Source organism: Oryctolagus cuniculus, chromosome 1 (assembly GCF_964237555.1).
Source record: "Oryctolagus cuniculus chromosome 1, mOryCun1.1, whole genome shotgun sequence".
Lineage (NCBI taxonomy): Eukaryota > Metazoa > Chordata > Mammalia > Lagomorpha > Leporidae > Oryctolagus > Oryctolagus cuniculus.
The window spans coordinates 55,866,124-55,882,570 of NC_091432.1; the positions used below are offsets into that span (position 1 = coordinate 55,866,124).

Sequence of the window (16,447 nt, forward strand, 5' to 3'; positions counted from 1 at the left end):
CATGGGAAGCAGCAGATGATAGTCCAGTGTTGGATTCCTGCCACCTGCGTGGGAGACCCAGATGAAGTGCCCGGCTCCTGGTTTTGGAGTGGCCCAGCCCAAGCTGTTGCAGACATTTGGAGCATGAACCAGCAGATGGAAAGAGATGCAAAATTTCTCTCTGTCTCTCTCTCTCTCACCCTACCTTTCAAATAATTAAATACAATTTTTTTTAATGAAAGAAAAAGAAAAAGCAATTTTTGCGTGGGCTTTGAGTCATGCAGGATGTGAAATTTCATTCATTCTTTCAAAAACTGTTAACTGATTACATACTATAGGCCTAGCATTGTGCTAATACAATAATACAATAATAATCATCAAGGCAGACATCATTCTTACCCTCAATGAGCTTGTAGTTTAATGAAGTAATCAGGTGTGAATAAATTCTCATAGGAATAAATAGTAATTGTAAACAGTGGTAAGCGTCCTGAAGAAAAAAAAACAAGATTAAGAAGGACCTAATGTTCCAATGGATGACTCAGGGATGGCAAGGGATTTGGTATGTTAGAGAAAATGAGAGGAGGTGCATTTCATTGGGATGTAGTGATTGGCGATGGAATGAGATTAAAGAAGTTGTCAGAGTTAATAGCATTCTTTGGGACACATTGAAAATTTTGTACTTTATTCTTGGTGACATGGGAGGGTATTGACAGGTTTGGAGACAGGAGAGATATGATCTGATATATATTTATTTAGAAGATTGTTTTGGTTAATTGAATGTTGTAGACGGATTAGAGAGGAATAAGACGAGAGACAGTACACTGGAGGCAGAGATAAGAGAGGGCCTAGACCCCTGTGCCCCATACATTCTGTTCTCCTCGTCTCCTCCACAAACTCAGCCCACCCTAAACCACACCCACAGAGCAAATTTCATGAACACGCACCCTGTTCACCAGCACAGGACCTGAACTCAGAAGAGCCTGCACTTGGTTTCATGCTCTGCTGAAGTTGTTTTCAAATTCTTTTTCTTTTGTTTAAGATTTATTTATTTATTTGAAAGGCAGAGGGAGGGAGGGAGGGGAGAGAGAGAGAGAGAGAGAGAGAGAGAGAGGAGAGAGAGAGAATCTTGCATTTGCTTGTTAATTCCCCCAAATGCCTGCAATGCCAGGGCTGGGCCAGGAGCCTGGAGCTTCTTCTGGGTCTCCCACATAGATGGGTCTAGGGGCCCAAGCAACTGGGCCGTCCTCTGCTGCCTTCCCAGGCGCATCAGTTGAACTTCTTAATAATTTTTTAACATGAGATCCTGAATTTTCATTTTGCACTAAGCTCTGCAAATTACATAGCCAGTCTGCTCACCAAACATGCAATCGAAATAAAAGCAGCCTACAGAGTCTTACAGTACCTATTTATGCCGGAGCTGCTAATGTCCAGATGCAGCCATTCATCCACCACAGACGTCAGAGCCACCACGGGACATTTCCCATCAGCCAGCTTCGAAGCCTCTTGCCTGCTCAAGGTGGAAGTAGCATGTTTGCTCTACTAATTTAATTTTCAGACAGGGTCTATAGCCTTAAGTTTTACCTGTGTAGAAAGCCTGGAACCAAGGAAGTAGGGACACTGTTATGAAGCTATTACTATAATCAAAGTGGGAGGTGACAATGGCTCGGACTAGTGGGGTGGCATGAGGGTGGAGCAGAGTGGATGTATTTGGGAAGTAGGAGCTGCAGAACTGGATGATGAATGTGAGGCCGAGAGAGAGGCAGGTGTCAAGGGTAAAAATCATGAGGTTTCTTGCTTAGGCAGTTGAGTAGCTGGAGATCTGGCCGTAAATCAGGGAATTTTCCACCACAGCTACTTGGCTTCCTCTGTTAAGTGCTGGGAGAGGCAATCTCAAGAAGCCCCAGGCCTGCCTGCCGACGTTTGGTCAAGTCTAACTCTCATCCTGCCACTCTGAACCGTAGTGGCTAACCACAGGAAGCACTAGAAATGACTGTGCACACAACCGCTTACCTCACAACAGCCCACTGTAGGAGCAGCAGGCCGATAAGCCTCGCTTGGGGGATAATCAGTTCCGTTTTGTCTTCTGGAGACAAAAAGAAGGCATTTGTTGCATATGCTTTATTGTGCTGCATGGCCTTCCTCCCTCCCCGCCCCTGCCAGCCTTCGGTAAAACAAATCTGGGCTGGCTGCACTCCCTCACTCTTGGGTGAAAGGTGCTGGTGGTTAGCAAGGGGATGGACTGGCCCTCTGCCAACCTCAGTGATTAGGCTGCTTGGTCAGGGCTTATCAGTTTCAGTAGTCTGGCAGCTGTGCTGAGAAGCAAAGCATGTGAGTGTGTGTCAAACATTTTCCCATGCGTGTACATACACACAGTGCCTTTGTGCTATGACTAGGACGTGTAAAACTCCCTATGCCATGAAACACCCCTTCACAGTCGACGGGCAATCTACTATTTTTTTAAATATATGTATTTATACACATAAAGCTTTTTATTTATTTATTTGAGAGGTACAATTACAGACAGAAAGAGGGAGACACAGAGAGAAAGGTCTTTCTTCCACTGATTTACTCCCCAAATGGCTACAATGGTCAGAGCTGAGCTGACCCAAAGTCAGGAGCCAGGAGCTTCTTCCAGGTCTCCCACGCTGCTGCAGGGGCCCAAGCACTTGGGCCATCTTCTGCTGCTTTCCCAGGCCCTAAGCAGAGAGCTGGATTGGAAGCGGAGCAGCTGGGACATGAACCAGTACCCATATGGGATGCCGGCACTGTAGGCAGAGGCTTAGCTTACTTAGTACTACACAGTGCCAGCCCCAGGCCATCTACTTTTCTTAATAGCTGACCTACAACTAAAGGCAGACATTTGATTCTAGACTTGAAAACAAACTAATTTACAAAAAATTTAAAAAGGGGTGGGCATTGTGGTGCAGTGGGTTAAGCGCACACTTGGGATGCCCTAGCCCATATTGGAGTGCTTGGGTTCGAGTCCCAGCTCTGCTTCTGATCCAGTTTCCTGCTAATGTGCATCCTGAGAGGCAGCAGATGATGACTTGAATACTCGGGTCCTGTCACCCACGAGAGAGATCTGGATGGAGTTCCCGGCTCTTGGCTTTGGGCTGGCCTAGTCCCAGCTATTGTGGGTATTTGGGGACTAACCCAGTGGATTCCCCCACTACGCCCTTGTCACCCTGACTTTCAAATAATATAAATAAATAAAACTTGGGAAAAAACCCTACTTATGTCAAGTAATTCCATCACTAAAATTATAACCCAAAGAAATGAAAACAGATGCTCAAAGAGTTGTGTGTGCATGTTCACAACAGCACTATTCACAATGCCAAAAGGTGGAAAGAACGCTAAATTGGCCATCAGTAGAGAAACAAAATAAGGTCTATGCATACAATGGAATCCTATCCATCCATAAAAAGAAGGAAGTATTGATACTTCAATATGATGGCACAAGGAAATACTGATCCTGCAACATGGATGAAACTTGGAAACAATATAGTAAATGAAACAATCCAGACACAAAGAGTTACATATTGCATTATTTTATGTATACACAACATCAAAAATAGGTAAATCCACAGAGACAAAAACCAAATTGGTGTTTGGCAGGGGTTGTGGGAGGGAGGAATGGGAGTGGCTGCATAATAGGTATGGGGCTTTCCTTTGGGTGATGAAATGTTTTGGTCGATACATAGACATGATATTTGCGCAACATTGTGGGTGTACACTTCAAAATGGTCAGGGGTGGATGTTTGGCACAATGGTTAAGTCACCACTGGGTTGTCAGAGTGTCTGGTTTGAGTCCTGGCTCCCAGGGTTTGGATCCTGCTTCTTGCTGATGTACATCCTTGGAGGCAACAGGTTATGGTTTGAGTAGTTGGGTTCCTGCCACCAATGTGGGAGACCCACAATTTCATTTCAGAATCCTGGCTTTGACCTAACCCAGTCCTGGTTGTTGTGGTCATTTGGGTAGTGAACCATTTATTTATTTGAAATGCAGTTACAGAGAGAGAGAGAGAATGAGAGAGAGAGAGAGAGAGAGAGATCCATTGGTTCACTCCCCAAATGCTGCAATGGTTTGAGTGGGGCCAGGAGCCTGGAATTCCATCTGGATTTCTCGAGGGGCCAAGTACTTGGGTCATCTTCGCAGCTTTCCCAGGCACATTAGCAGAGAGCTGGATCAGAAGTGGAGCAGCCAGGACTTTAACTGGTGCTTATATGGGATGCTGGTGTTGCAAGTGACAGCTTAACCTGCCCTGCCACGATGCTGGCTCCTTTCTTTCAAATGAATAAAAATTTTAAAAAATTAAGTGATATGTGAATTTTCTTTTAATTTTTTTAAAAAAAAGGTAAAACTGGGAAGGATTATGACAGTTGTACTAAAAACCATTATACAATGGCTGTCATACAAAGATCTAATAAGTACAAAGATATGGGGAAAAAGTTAATGGAAAATGTGTATTCTAAAAAAGGATGTGCATTCTTATTTTTATTTTTTAAAGATTTATTTATTTATTTCAGAGGCAGAAATATAGACAGAGAGTGAGGTCTTCCACCTGCTGGTTCACTCCCCAAATGGCCGCAAATGCAGCCAGCCAGAGGCCTGAAACTCCTTCTGGGTCACCCAAGTGCTTGGGTGTTGCGCTTTCAGGTGCATCAGCAGGGAGCCGGATCAGAAGCCAGCACTTAAAGCAGCACTCTGAGATAGGATGCCAGTGTTCCTGTTGTGCCACAACACCAGCTCTCCTTTATTTTTAATGTAATTCCATGATATTTTGGAAGTACTTTTGTACATTTTCTTTCTTTCTGAGAAGCTCTGGGGAGCAGAGGGAGCTCTGGGGAAAGTTAACACTAAGACAACTCTGACATAATAAGGAAGGACTTCCTAACAATAGGGCCATTAAACAGTGGAACAGGCTGCCTCCCAGGGAAGTCAAACCTTGTCCTGAAAGTGATCAAGTTGGACGGTGAGTTCCTAGAGAAGTTATGGAGGGGATTTCTACATGGGACATGACGGGAATTGGTCAGTTATTTTCAAGAACAATTTCTCCTCTCTCCACCCCTGCGAATAAGCTGACTGCCTGATCATTAGCAACGCACAAACGAGGCTGTAGAAAGTACTTGCTCAGTTTCAGTTTCAGCACATTCAGTGGGTAGATGAAGAAAAGTGTGACACAGGGAAATATATTCGTTGTCAAGCAGAGTCAGTCTTCAGGAGCTGGAACCCCAACCCTTTGGGTTCTGAGTTCAGAATTCCAGCCTCTGCAGCTTCTGGCTGGCAGCTGGGGGAACCTGCGCAGGTACTCATCACACTTTGTTACACACCCACTCTGTCCCAGATAGGTTACTGAGCGTTTTGATATGCAGATGTCAATTTGTAGTGGTTAGTGAGCGTCCAAAAACTTCAGTCTACCCTTTGTTCGCTCTCTACTACTGAAACTTCACAGGGTATTAACAAATGACAAAGTAAGCTCATCTGAGCGTCGCACCAGCCAAATTCGAAATGATTAACAGAAGGCGCAGCAAGAACAAAAAACGAAGCGACCCGAATGACCCTTAGGCTGCATGCTGGGGCAAATTAATTCGCTTTATTCCGCGTTTGCGCTGGGAAACCTGAAGCCAGCACCCGCAGGCGTCCAGGGATCGTCGCAGGGGAAGCGGGCCGCGGCGGGCGGGGCTCCCCAGGGAGCGGCCAGCTTCTGGCGGGAGGATCCCGGGGATGCCGCGTTCCTCGGTGGAATCCGGCTCCCCCGCGCGCCCCGGGGGAAGCCCGGGCCTGCCGCCCCGCGCTGAAACCCGCGGCGCCGCAGGGTTGCTCAGCGGCCTGCCCTCCCCCGCCCGCTCGGCGGCAGTCCCTGACATTCCGGTCCGCACAACATAAACAGGAAACGCGCCGCGAAAGCTCCGGCGGTGCAGATTCCTTGCTTCCAGTTCAGGGCAGAAGAATCTCTAGTTTTGTGGTGGTGGTGGTGATGGTGAGCGGCGGAAACAGCAAACTTTCCAAGTGACCCCTCAGTCCTCCCAGGCCCTTCTCCCAAATCCAGAAAGAGAGAATAGAGAAGCGGAAGGAAGGACCCCTGCTTTGAGAAACACAGGGGAGGGGGCCCGCGAGGCAGCAGCCAGGACTCAGAGACCAGCGCCTCCAGGAACTTCGGTGGCCGCGCGCGTGGCGGGAACACTCCTGGCCGCCCACCCGGCCACGGGAGACCGCCCACGCTGCCCGCAGCCCAGGGTGTGTGTGTGTGCAGGGGCCCGGGGCCACGGGGCCGCGCGGGAGGGGGCGGGGAGGAGCTGGCGCGCGGCGCCGCGCAGGCGCACAGCGCGCCTGGGTTGTCAAACATGGCTGAAGCGCCGCCGCTGCCGCTAGTGCCGCTGCAGGGAAAATGCTGAGCCCTGCCGGCCGGGTGGGCGGCGGCGGCGAGAGCGGCGACGGGCACTCGCGTCCCGGGCGCGGCGGCGGCGGCGGCCATGGCCCGGCTGGCCGACTACTTTATTGTGGTAGGCTACGACCACGACAAGCCAGGTAAGGGTGCGGGGAGGGCGCCGCCCCCGGGCCTCTCGCCTCCGCCCCCCGGCTGCTGTCCAGTGGGCTCCGCGGGGCCGGGCGTCCGGGCCCGGAGGCGTGGAGCGGGGAGGCGGGGAGGGCCAGGTCGCGCCGCGAAGGAGCGGTCGAACGAGCGGGCGGCGGGCGGCGGGCGGCGGGCGGCGGGCGGCCGCCGGCCGCCGGCCGGCGTAGGGCCTTCTAGGCGGCGCCGAGCCTCGCGGTGGGCGTGGGGGACCCGCGCGGCGGGAGACGGCGGCGGAGGCCAAGGCCGCCGGGGCCGGGCGGGCCAGCCGGGGAGGGTCCCAGACCGCGACCCCCGTCCTGGAGGCGGCTGGGTCCCGGGGCAGCGCCGTCGTGCCGGCGGGACTGGGCCCAGGACCGCTGGGCTGGGAGGGTGGGAGCCCACTGTGCTGAGTTCCTCGGGGCCAAACTTGTGCCCCGCATCCTGAGTGAGTAATGAGTGACGCAGGGGGCCGTCCTCTGCAGAAGGAAGTGCTCAGCGTCCAGGGCCACCTCGCCCCTGAGCCGCTGGGGGCCTGGCGACCGTCCCCGTGAACGCGGGGTACCGGGCCAGAGAAAGGATCCTCGCGCTTGCAGGCATTTCTAGGAAATAGGAAATACTCTGTGTGTTTCAGGACAAACGGGACGGTCGTTTCAGTAATGAAATGCTGTCTTTTCGTTAAGGACAGCCCCTGACCGCCGAAGGTGATCTTGTTTCACAAGTTTATTGGTCGGAAATTTTCTTCACAAGGAACAGTTTGGCAGATGCTTTGCATTTTGCATTGTAACGGACGCACTTTCACAGCTGAAGAGAATTCAGAGTTCACGCACGTTTCTTTTTGTGTTCCTTTGTATTACTGTATGTAGCTCAGCATAACAACAAACTGCGCTACGGAAGCACTTTTATTTCAGAGCAATTCTGGTCTCACACTTGCAAGGAATTTTCGATAAGCAACTCTTCACCCCCTTCGTTTTTCAGAGGAGATGCTGAGATTGTGCTTTGCTGGTGACTACAGCCATTGGTAGCTGCAGAACACCATTGTTCTACCCACTCTTGGTCTGCTGCCCTTTCCTTATTCCTCTTCCAAGAACTGCCCCCTCTCTTTTAGCACAAACCTTTCCTATGTCGTCTATCACCACTCAGGACCTGGTTGGGGTCAGTTGTTACAGAGAAGGAGTTGGGCTGTATTTAAAATACCTTCTGGCCCCCCAATTTTTTATTTCCCAGTAATTTTGCATAGTCTGGGACCACTTTACACCAAGATCAACAGTGTGGGGAAATACTGTGTTTAACCTTGATTAGTCTTTATCGACAGTAAACAATTTTGAAACAACTGCAAACTTAGAGAAAAGTTACCAGTCTGATACAAAGAATGTTTTCCCTGAACAATTTAAGAGGACGTTTCTGACCTGATGCCTTATCATCCCAGAGCACTTTGGTGTGCATTTTCTGTGAACAAGAACACTCAACCTACATAATCAGCACAATCATCAAGATAGGAAATTCACACTGATACAATAGCCCATGTACTTCTCAGATGGTTAAGAGCTTTGTTGATGCTTTTAATGTCTTCACTAGTGGAAGGATTCAGTTCAGTGTTGTGTGTTGACTTCATTTGTCAGGACTCTTTAGTGTCCTTCAGTTTGGAGCAGTTCCTTTATCTTCCCCTGACTTGGATGACCTTGATTCTTTTGACAATTACAAGTCAGTTACTTTATAGAATGTTCTTCAGCTTGGGATTGTCTGTTCTCTCATGGTCAGTGTACAGGTTGTACACTATGGAAGGAATGTCACAGACATGATGCTCATTTCTTCCAATCAGGTGGTGCGCCTTTTTACCTTGTCTCATTACTGGAGATTTTCACTCTATGTGATATAACCAGCGTCTGCCAGGCTTTTCCACCATAAAGTTAACATAATTAATAGTTTTATGAGGAGTACTTTGAAACAGTGTAAATATCTTGTTCTCACTGAGCTCATAGTGCATTCACTTACAGACATCTACATGTATTCGTGGTTTTTTGTTTTCTTAGGAAATTATATCTTGTTAGGATTTATCTTAGTCTGTGCTGCTATAACAAAAATACCTTAAACTGGCTGGATTCTAAACAGCGGAAATTTATTTCTGGTAGTTCTGGTGGTTAGGAACTCTCAAAATCAAGGCTCCAACAGATTGGGTGTGTCTGATGAAAGCCAGCTTTCGTATAGCACATTCTTTCTTTAACCTCACATGGCCTAATGGGCAAATGAGCTATATGGGGTATTCTTAATACATGAATTAATCCTAATCATGAGGCTTCCACCCCCATGACCTCATCACCTCCCAAAGCCCCATCTCCTAATACCATCACACTATATGGTTAGGTCTTAAGCATATGAATTTTGGGGGATACAATATTCAGACCGTAGCACCATATTTGTGCATTTTAAAATCATTTGAGGGGCCAGCTATATGGTGTAGCAGGTAAAGCTGCTGCCTGCAGTGCCGGCATCCCATATGGGTGCCAGTTCTAGTGCCCTCTGCTCCACTTCTGATCCAGCGCTCTGCTATGGCCTGGGAATGCAGTGGAAGATGGTCCAAGTCCTTGGGCCCCTGCTCCCACATGGGAGACCCAGAGGAAGCTCCTGGCTCCTGGCTTTGGATCGGCACAGCCCCGGCTTTTGCGGCCATCTGGAAAGTGAACCAGCAGAAGGAAGACCTCTTCTCTCTCTCTCCCTGTCTCTCTCTAAGCTTCTGCTCTCTGTAACTCTGCCTTTCAAATAAATAAATAAATCTTAAAAAAAAATCATCTGAGAGCCGGCGCCGCGGCTCACCAGGCTAATCCTCCGCCTAGTGGCGCCGGCACACCGGGTTCTAGTCCCGGTCGGGGCGCCGGATTCTGTCCCGGTTGCCTCTCTTCCAGGCCAGCCCTCTGCTGTGGCCCGGGAGTGCAGTGGAGGATGGCCCAGGTGCTTGGGCCCTGCACCCCATGGGAGACCAGGAAAAGCACCTGGCTCCTGGCTCCTGCCATCGGATCAGCACGGTGCGCCGGCTGCAGCGCGCCGGCCGCGGCGGCCATTGGAGGGTGAACCAACGGCAAAAGGAAGACCTTTCTCTCTGTCTCTCTCTCTCACTGTCCACTCTGCCTGTCAAAAAAAAAAAAAAAATCATCTGAGGGGAAGAGAGAGAGTTTCCATTGGCTGGTTCACTCACCACATGTCCATAGTGGCCAGGGCTGTGGTAGGGCCAGAGCCAGGAACTGGCAACTGAATCCAGGTCTCCCAAGAGAAGCTACTTACTTGACCCATCACCACTGCCTCCTAGGTCTGCATTGGCAGGGGGCTGCAGTCAGGAGCTAGGAATTGAAGTTTAGGAATAGAGCTGGGAATAGAAGTCTGATGTGGGATTCCAGCATCTTATTAACCTGCTAGGCTAATCACTTGCTCTGGACCATTTATTTTGATGTTTGTCCTGTTTCTTGTTTGGTCAGTGGGAGCCCATTCAAGCTGGTTTTCTTGTCCTTAGGACATGTCCCCATCCTCCTTTGAACACATCTTTACTTTTTGGCACAAGAAGATGTTCATGGGTCATTTTGTATTTTTCCTGCCTTGGCTCTGGAATCAGCCATTTTTGTAGGGAACTCTGATTTCTTTTGCTGCATAAGGCCATTTAGAAGCTGAGACTTTAGTGCTAGTGATTATTGCTGTTGTATTGTTACTGTTCCTATGCCCTGTTAATCGTTGGAGCTGAAGATTATGTATGTGTATATGTATCTATGCACACACATTTACATATATGTTTATTTTTCTGTATATATTGAAAAGTATGAATTCATACCAGCATCTCTGATTTCAATCCAACATGCCAGTATCCATTCTAGTTTTTCTCCGTATTATTGTAAACTCTACTCTGACAGTGAGAAATCTGGTTTCTGTTGCCCTTAATATATTTACTTATTTGTTCAGTCATCTTATACATAACCAGTCATTCATCTTTACTACCACTCTTGCCTCTGTCTGTGGTTTAGAATTTTCATGGTTTTACTCCACTTTCAGGATCTAAGAGCTTACCCATATCAGGATGACTCAATACAGTGACACCCTCACCACTCTGCTCTGATTCCCCAAGTTGGTCTCCCCACTCTCTGTGGACACACCTCTCACTTCACTCAGGCTCTGATTCCCCACCCTGGGTTGCTGTCATGCAAAGACATCCTCTTCTCTGCCCTTGTACCCCAGTGCCCCAAGCATTTGTCCTTCCTGCTGTGACCCTTGGCCTCTGACATGTATTTGACTATTCCCCTATAACGTGGATCTTCCCATCCCTGACTCTGACTCACTTTGGTTCCTACAAGTGCCACCTGTTCGCAAAGGGTACAGTGCTACACTCCTCTGTCCCTGGTAAGGAAAAGGAAGATTTTTTTTTTAAAGATTTATTTTTGAAACTTGGAGTTTGAGACAGAGAGAGACAGACAGAGAAATTGATCTTCGATCTGCTGGTTTACTTCCCCGATGGCCTCAATGGCCAGTGCTGGGTCAGGCCAAAGCCAGGAGTTTCTTCCTGGTCTCCCATGTGGGTGCAGGGGCCCAAGCACTTAAACCATCTTCTGCTGCTTTCCCCAAGCCATCAGCAGGGAGCTGGATCAAAAGCGGAGCAGCTGGGACTTGAACTGGTACTCATAAGGGATGCTGGGGTTGCAGGTGTTGACTTTACCTACTGTGTCACAACGCCAGCCCCCTGAAAGATTTTTTAAGTTATAAAATCTAGAAACATACCAATTGTGGATTTTTTTTAAGAGGGACACACAACTCCCATTTATTGGTTTACTTCCCAAATGCCTGCAGTGGCTGCCAGACCTAGATTCAGGGAAGGGGCCATGCAGAGTTGAGCATGAAGCCTGGATGCCAGAACGTAATCCAGAGTGGCAGGAACCCAGTTACTTCACCCATCATCTGGTGCCTTCCAATGCCAGCATTGGTGGGAAATTGGAATCAGGAATTAGCTAAGAAGTGAACCCAGACACTCTGACATGGGACATGAGTGTCTTAAGTGCTTGGCTAAATGCCTGCCCTAATTTGTAGACTCTTGATAGTGAGATATATGCGTGTTTCCTTATTTGGAATACTTTTTTGTCCTATTTCTTGAAGTATAATTTACATGAAATAAGATTGAGTGTAGATAATATTCTATGGAAAAAATGAGTTTTTTTTTTTTTAAAGAAAGATTATTTATTTATTTGAAAGTCAGAGTTAGAGGGAAAGACAGAGAAAGAGATCTTTAGTCCACTAGTTCACTCCACAAATAGCTGCAACTGCTGGGACTGGGCCAGGCTGAAGCCAGGAGCTTCTTCCTGGTTTCCCACATGGCTGTAGGGGCATAAGCACTTGGGCCATCCTCCTGTGCTTTCCCAGGTTGTTAGCAGGGAGCTGGATTGGAAATGGAGCAGCTACGAACCAGTGCCCATATGGGATGCTGGCATCCCAGATAGCAGGTTTTTTTTTTTTTTTTTTTTGACAGGCAGAGTGGACAGTGAGAGAGAGAGACAGAGAGAAAGGTCTTCCTTTGCCGTTGGTTCACCCTCCAATGGCCGCCGCGGCTGGCGCACCGCGCTGATCCGATGGCAGGAGCCAGGAGCCAGGTGCTTTTCCTGGTCTCCCATGGGGTGCAGGACTCAAGCACCTGGGCCATCCTCCACTGCACTCCCTGGCCACAACAGAGGGCTGGCCTGGAAGAGGGGCAACCGGGACAGAATCCGGCGCCCCGACCGGGACTAGAACCCGTGTGCCGGCGCCGCAAGGCGGAGGATTAGCCTAGTGAGCCGCGGCGCCGGCCCCCAGCTAGCAGTTTTACACACTATGCCACAACACTGGCCCCAAGAATTCTTGAAAGTCAGCATCAGCACAGAAATGTGACTCAAATGGCAGTGAACAATAGGAATAAGGACCAGTTTGGGAAAACTCCAGAGCTTTTACAGTAGAAATGGAAAGGAAGGTATGGGTGCTAGAGAAATTTAAAAGCTCAGATTGACAAAATTTATTAGTGAATGAATGTGAAGGGTACAGTAGAAGGAGTAGTTGAGGGCCTCAGAGTGTCTAGCTTGAATAATTCCATGGGTGGAGTTGCTATGAATGCAGATAGAGAATTCAGGAGAAGAATTGAACTTAGATGAAGGAAGGAAATGCCTAGCTTGGCTTTTTTTTATAGATTTATTATTTTTATTTATTTGAAATACAAAGTTACAGATAGAGGTAGAGCCGGAGAAAGAAAGAGAGGCCTTCCATCCGATGGTTCACTCCCAAGATGACTGCAGTGGCCAGAGCTGAGCTTCCTCCAGGTCTCCCCACACGGATGTCGGAGCCCAAGACTTAGGCTGCTTCCACTGCTTTCCCAGGGCATATCAGAGAGCCGGATTGGAAGTGGAGCAGCCGGGACTCGAACTGGCACCCAATAGGATGCTGGTGCTTCAGGCTGGGGCTTTAACCTGCTGTGCCCCCCCCCCCCATCTTGGTTTTTACACTTGTTAAAGGAAAGCATATAATCAAGGTAGAGATGTCACTTACTATGCACTACATAATGAGGTTTTTATCATTAAGGGATTATATATACAACTATGGTCCCATAAGATTATAATGAAACTGAAAAATTCCTATGACCTCATGATGTTAAAGGGCAACACATTACTTACATGTTTGTGCTGATACACAGCAAACTTGTCACATTGCCAATTGTATTAAAGTATAGCAGGTACAGTTATGTATGGTATATACTATTTGATAATGGTAATAAATGACTGTTAGTTTTTATGTCTTGCTAGTCTGTACTTTTTATTGTTATTTTAGACTTTGTATTCTTTCTTATAAAAGTATACTATAAAACATAATGCTGTGTTTTGCCGGCAGCAGCCTCATATATCTGGTGTTTGCCATGTCTTTTGATTGTATTATTTTCTTTTGTGCTTGATTTAAACCCCTGTTGTTTTGATCATCATGCCCTAGGAGCAATAGGCAATATCATATATTCATGTCATAGTCAAGGTGTATAGTGTACACCTATACCATCTGTGTTAAGTATGCTGTCTCACATTTGCACAGTGTTGAAATCACCCATTGAAACGTTTCTCAGAACTTTCAGCATTGATAAACAAGGAATGGTTGCATATGGGTCAGGAGATTAGGCAGAGGTGAGGATTAGAGTTTTAATTTTGCAGTTACTCCTAGAATCAGCCCTTAAAGCTTCCAGGTCTGGCTGAAAAGCCCGTGAGAACATTTCAGGCATGGAAAGCCAAGACGCTGGCAAAAAAATGTTCTACATGAAGGATCTCTATGAATGAGACCCCAGTGGAAAGAAGTGGCCATCAAAGAAGTATATACTTTTCTCTAAAGGGAGGAGAGAACTTCCACTTTGCTTATGGTCTTGTCTAAATACTGATGGAATTTGTGGACTCAAAAGGCTTCTATTGCGTAGGTATCTCATGTCAGGTGCCTTGGCTGGTCACTGGCTTCATACTTAAAAACAGGAGTCGCTGTGCACTAACTCCCTGTGTAGGACCTCTGTCCTCAATGAGTTGTATTATGAGAGTTAACTGTAAAACTAGTTCTCAGTTTTTTTTGTGTGTGTGCATGTGTGTGCAAATTATTGAAATCTTTACTTAATATAGAGTTGGTCTTCTGTGTACAAAGTTAATTGAAAATGCATAATGCATCCTTTTGCCGTTGGTTCACCCTCCAATGGCTGCCACAGCTGGCACGCTGCGGCTGGCGCACCGCGCTGATCCGATGGCAGGAGCCAGGTGCTTCTCCTGGTCTCCCATGGGGTGCAGGGCCCAAGCACTTGGGCCATCCTCCACTGCCTTCCCGGGCCACAGCAGAGAGCTGGCCTGGAAGAGGGGCAACCGGGACAGAATTCGGTGCCCCAACCGGGACCAGAACCCGGTGTGCCGGTGCCGCTAGGTGGAGGGATTAGCCCATTGAGCCACGGTGCCGGCTGAAAATGCATCTTAATGGAGAATGGAACTGGGAAAGGGAGAGGGAGGAGAAGGAGGGTTGGGAGTGTGGGTGGGAGGGCAGGTATGGTGGCAAGAATAACTATATTCCTAAAATTGTACTTATGAAATTTGTATTCCTTAAAAATAAATTAAAAAAAAGTTTTGCAGTTACCAATACCTAGCTGATTGTCAGATATGAAAAGAATGAGATTGCTCAGAGAATGTGTAGAGAGTGAACAGAGAAGGGGAAGCATTGAACCCAGAGAAAAATCAATAGTCAAGCAGTAGATAGAGCAGCAGCCAGGAATTGGAGTAGGATTATCGAGGGTATTTTAAGAGAACAAAGGTGGTTTGAAAATGCTAGGTTTGGAGAATTTTGATGAGAAGGAAATGGAATTAGTATCAGATACTCTGAATATGTCATGTGAGAACTAAACATAGACCCATGAGTTTGATAATAAGGATAATGATTTTTAGAACAGTGTGGTAGAGCTGTGGAGACCAAAATCAGTTTAATGAATGCATGTTCCACTCCATATGATGTGCAGACATTGTGTCCAATTCCAATTCTTTTTCAGAGCTTAGTGTGACCTGCAGCTCATGACTGTGGAAAGTAAAAAGAGTAGTTCAAGATGACTTTATTTATTTTTTTCAAGATGACTTTAAAATTGCAAATTGGAAGGTCTGAGATACCTGTTATACTGTAATTTAAATAGAAAGATTGAAAATATTTTTATTTATTTTTTGAAGATTTATTTATTTGAAAGTCAGAGTTAACACACAGAGAGAAGGAGAGGCAGAGAGAGAGCGAGCGAGTGGTCTTCCATCCGCTGGTTCACTCTCCAGATGACCGCAACAGCTGGAGCTGCACTGATCCTAAGCCAGGAGCCAGGAGCCTTCTCTGGGTCTTCCCACACTGGTGCAGGGGCCCAAGGACTTGGGCCTTCTTCTGCTTTCCCAGGCCATAGCAGAGAGTTGGATGGGAAGTGGAGCAGCTGGGTCTCAAACTGGTGCCCATATGGGATGCCAGCACTGCAGGCAGTGGCTTTACCCGCTACGCCACAGTGCCCGCCCCGAAAATATTTTATTTTAAAATTATTTATATGTCTAGCCGGCCTTGTGGTGCCGGCACACCGGGTTCTAGTCCAGGTCGGTGCGCTGGATTCTGTCCCGGTTGCCCCTTTTCCAGGCCAGCTCTCTGCTGTGGCCAGGGAAGTGCAGTGGAGGATGGCCCAGGTACTTGGGCCCTGCACCCCATGGGAGACCAGGATAAGTACCTCGCTCCTGCCTTCGGATCAGCACGGTGCGCTGGCCGCAGCGCGCAGGCCACGGCGGCCATTGGAGGGTGAACCAACGGCAAAGGAAGACCTTTCTCTCTGTCTCTCTCTCTCACTGTCCACTCTGCCTGTCAAAAAAAATTATTTATATGTCTTTGTGGACATACAAGAAAATGAATTTTATTTTGTGACCATTCCAATCGAGACTTTAGAAGTAGGGACAAATTGAGACTCTTCACAAAGACTGGAAAATCATTATAGTAGCTAGAACTGTGACATTGTGTAGGTTCCCTCAGGGAGTTGACATAAAGACGAAAGAATGGAGGACTGTGTTAGTCTACTTTCTGTTGCTATAACAAAATTTCTAAGGCTGGGTACTTTATTAGGAAGTTTATTAAGGTCACAGTTTTCAAGATCCAAGAGCATGGTGCTGGCTTCTGCTTGGCTTTGGTGAGGATCTTCTGGCTACATCACAGTGTGATGGGCGGCTTCATGGTTGGAGTGTATGCATGAGAGAGATCACATGGCAAGTCTGGAAGCCAAAGAGTGGGGAGGGGCCCCATGTTGCTCTCTTTGTAACCACCCATTGTTATGGGAACTAACTCACTCTGAGGCTAGCATAATCCTTCCTCAGGGCAGTGCTCCAGTGATGCAGATACTGCGCACTAGGGCTCAC

At 47.7% G+C, this 16,447-nt stretch overlaps 1 protein-coding gene across 4 annotated transcripts in view; it reads left to right on the forward strand.

The window, feature by feature from the left end:
- The first annotated feature begins 5,896 nt into the window (after positions 1–5,896).
- SBF2 (SET binding factor 2) overlaps positions 5,897–16,447 on the forward strand; it is a 523,890-nt gene continuing 513,339 nt past the window's right edge. For 2 of the 4 annotated variants that reach the window (XM_008266103.4, XM_002708809.5), the window contains exon 1: positions 6,295–6,508. In XM_008266103.4, the coding sequence (XP_008264325.2) occupies positions 6,454–6,508 (55 nt within the window). In that variant the 5' untranslated portion in view covers positions 6,295–6,453. Of the gene's footprint in view, positions 6,218–6,294; positions 6,509–16,447 lie in introns of those variants that run through there. The other 2 variants (XM_070073459.1, XM_070073429.1) reach the window with 2 other exon arrangements.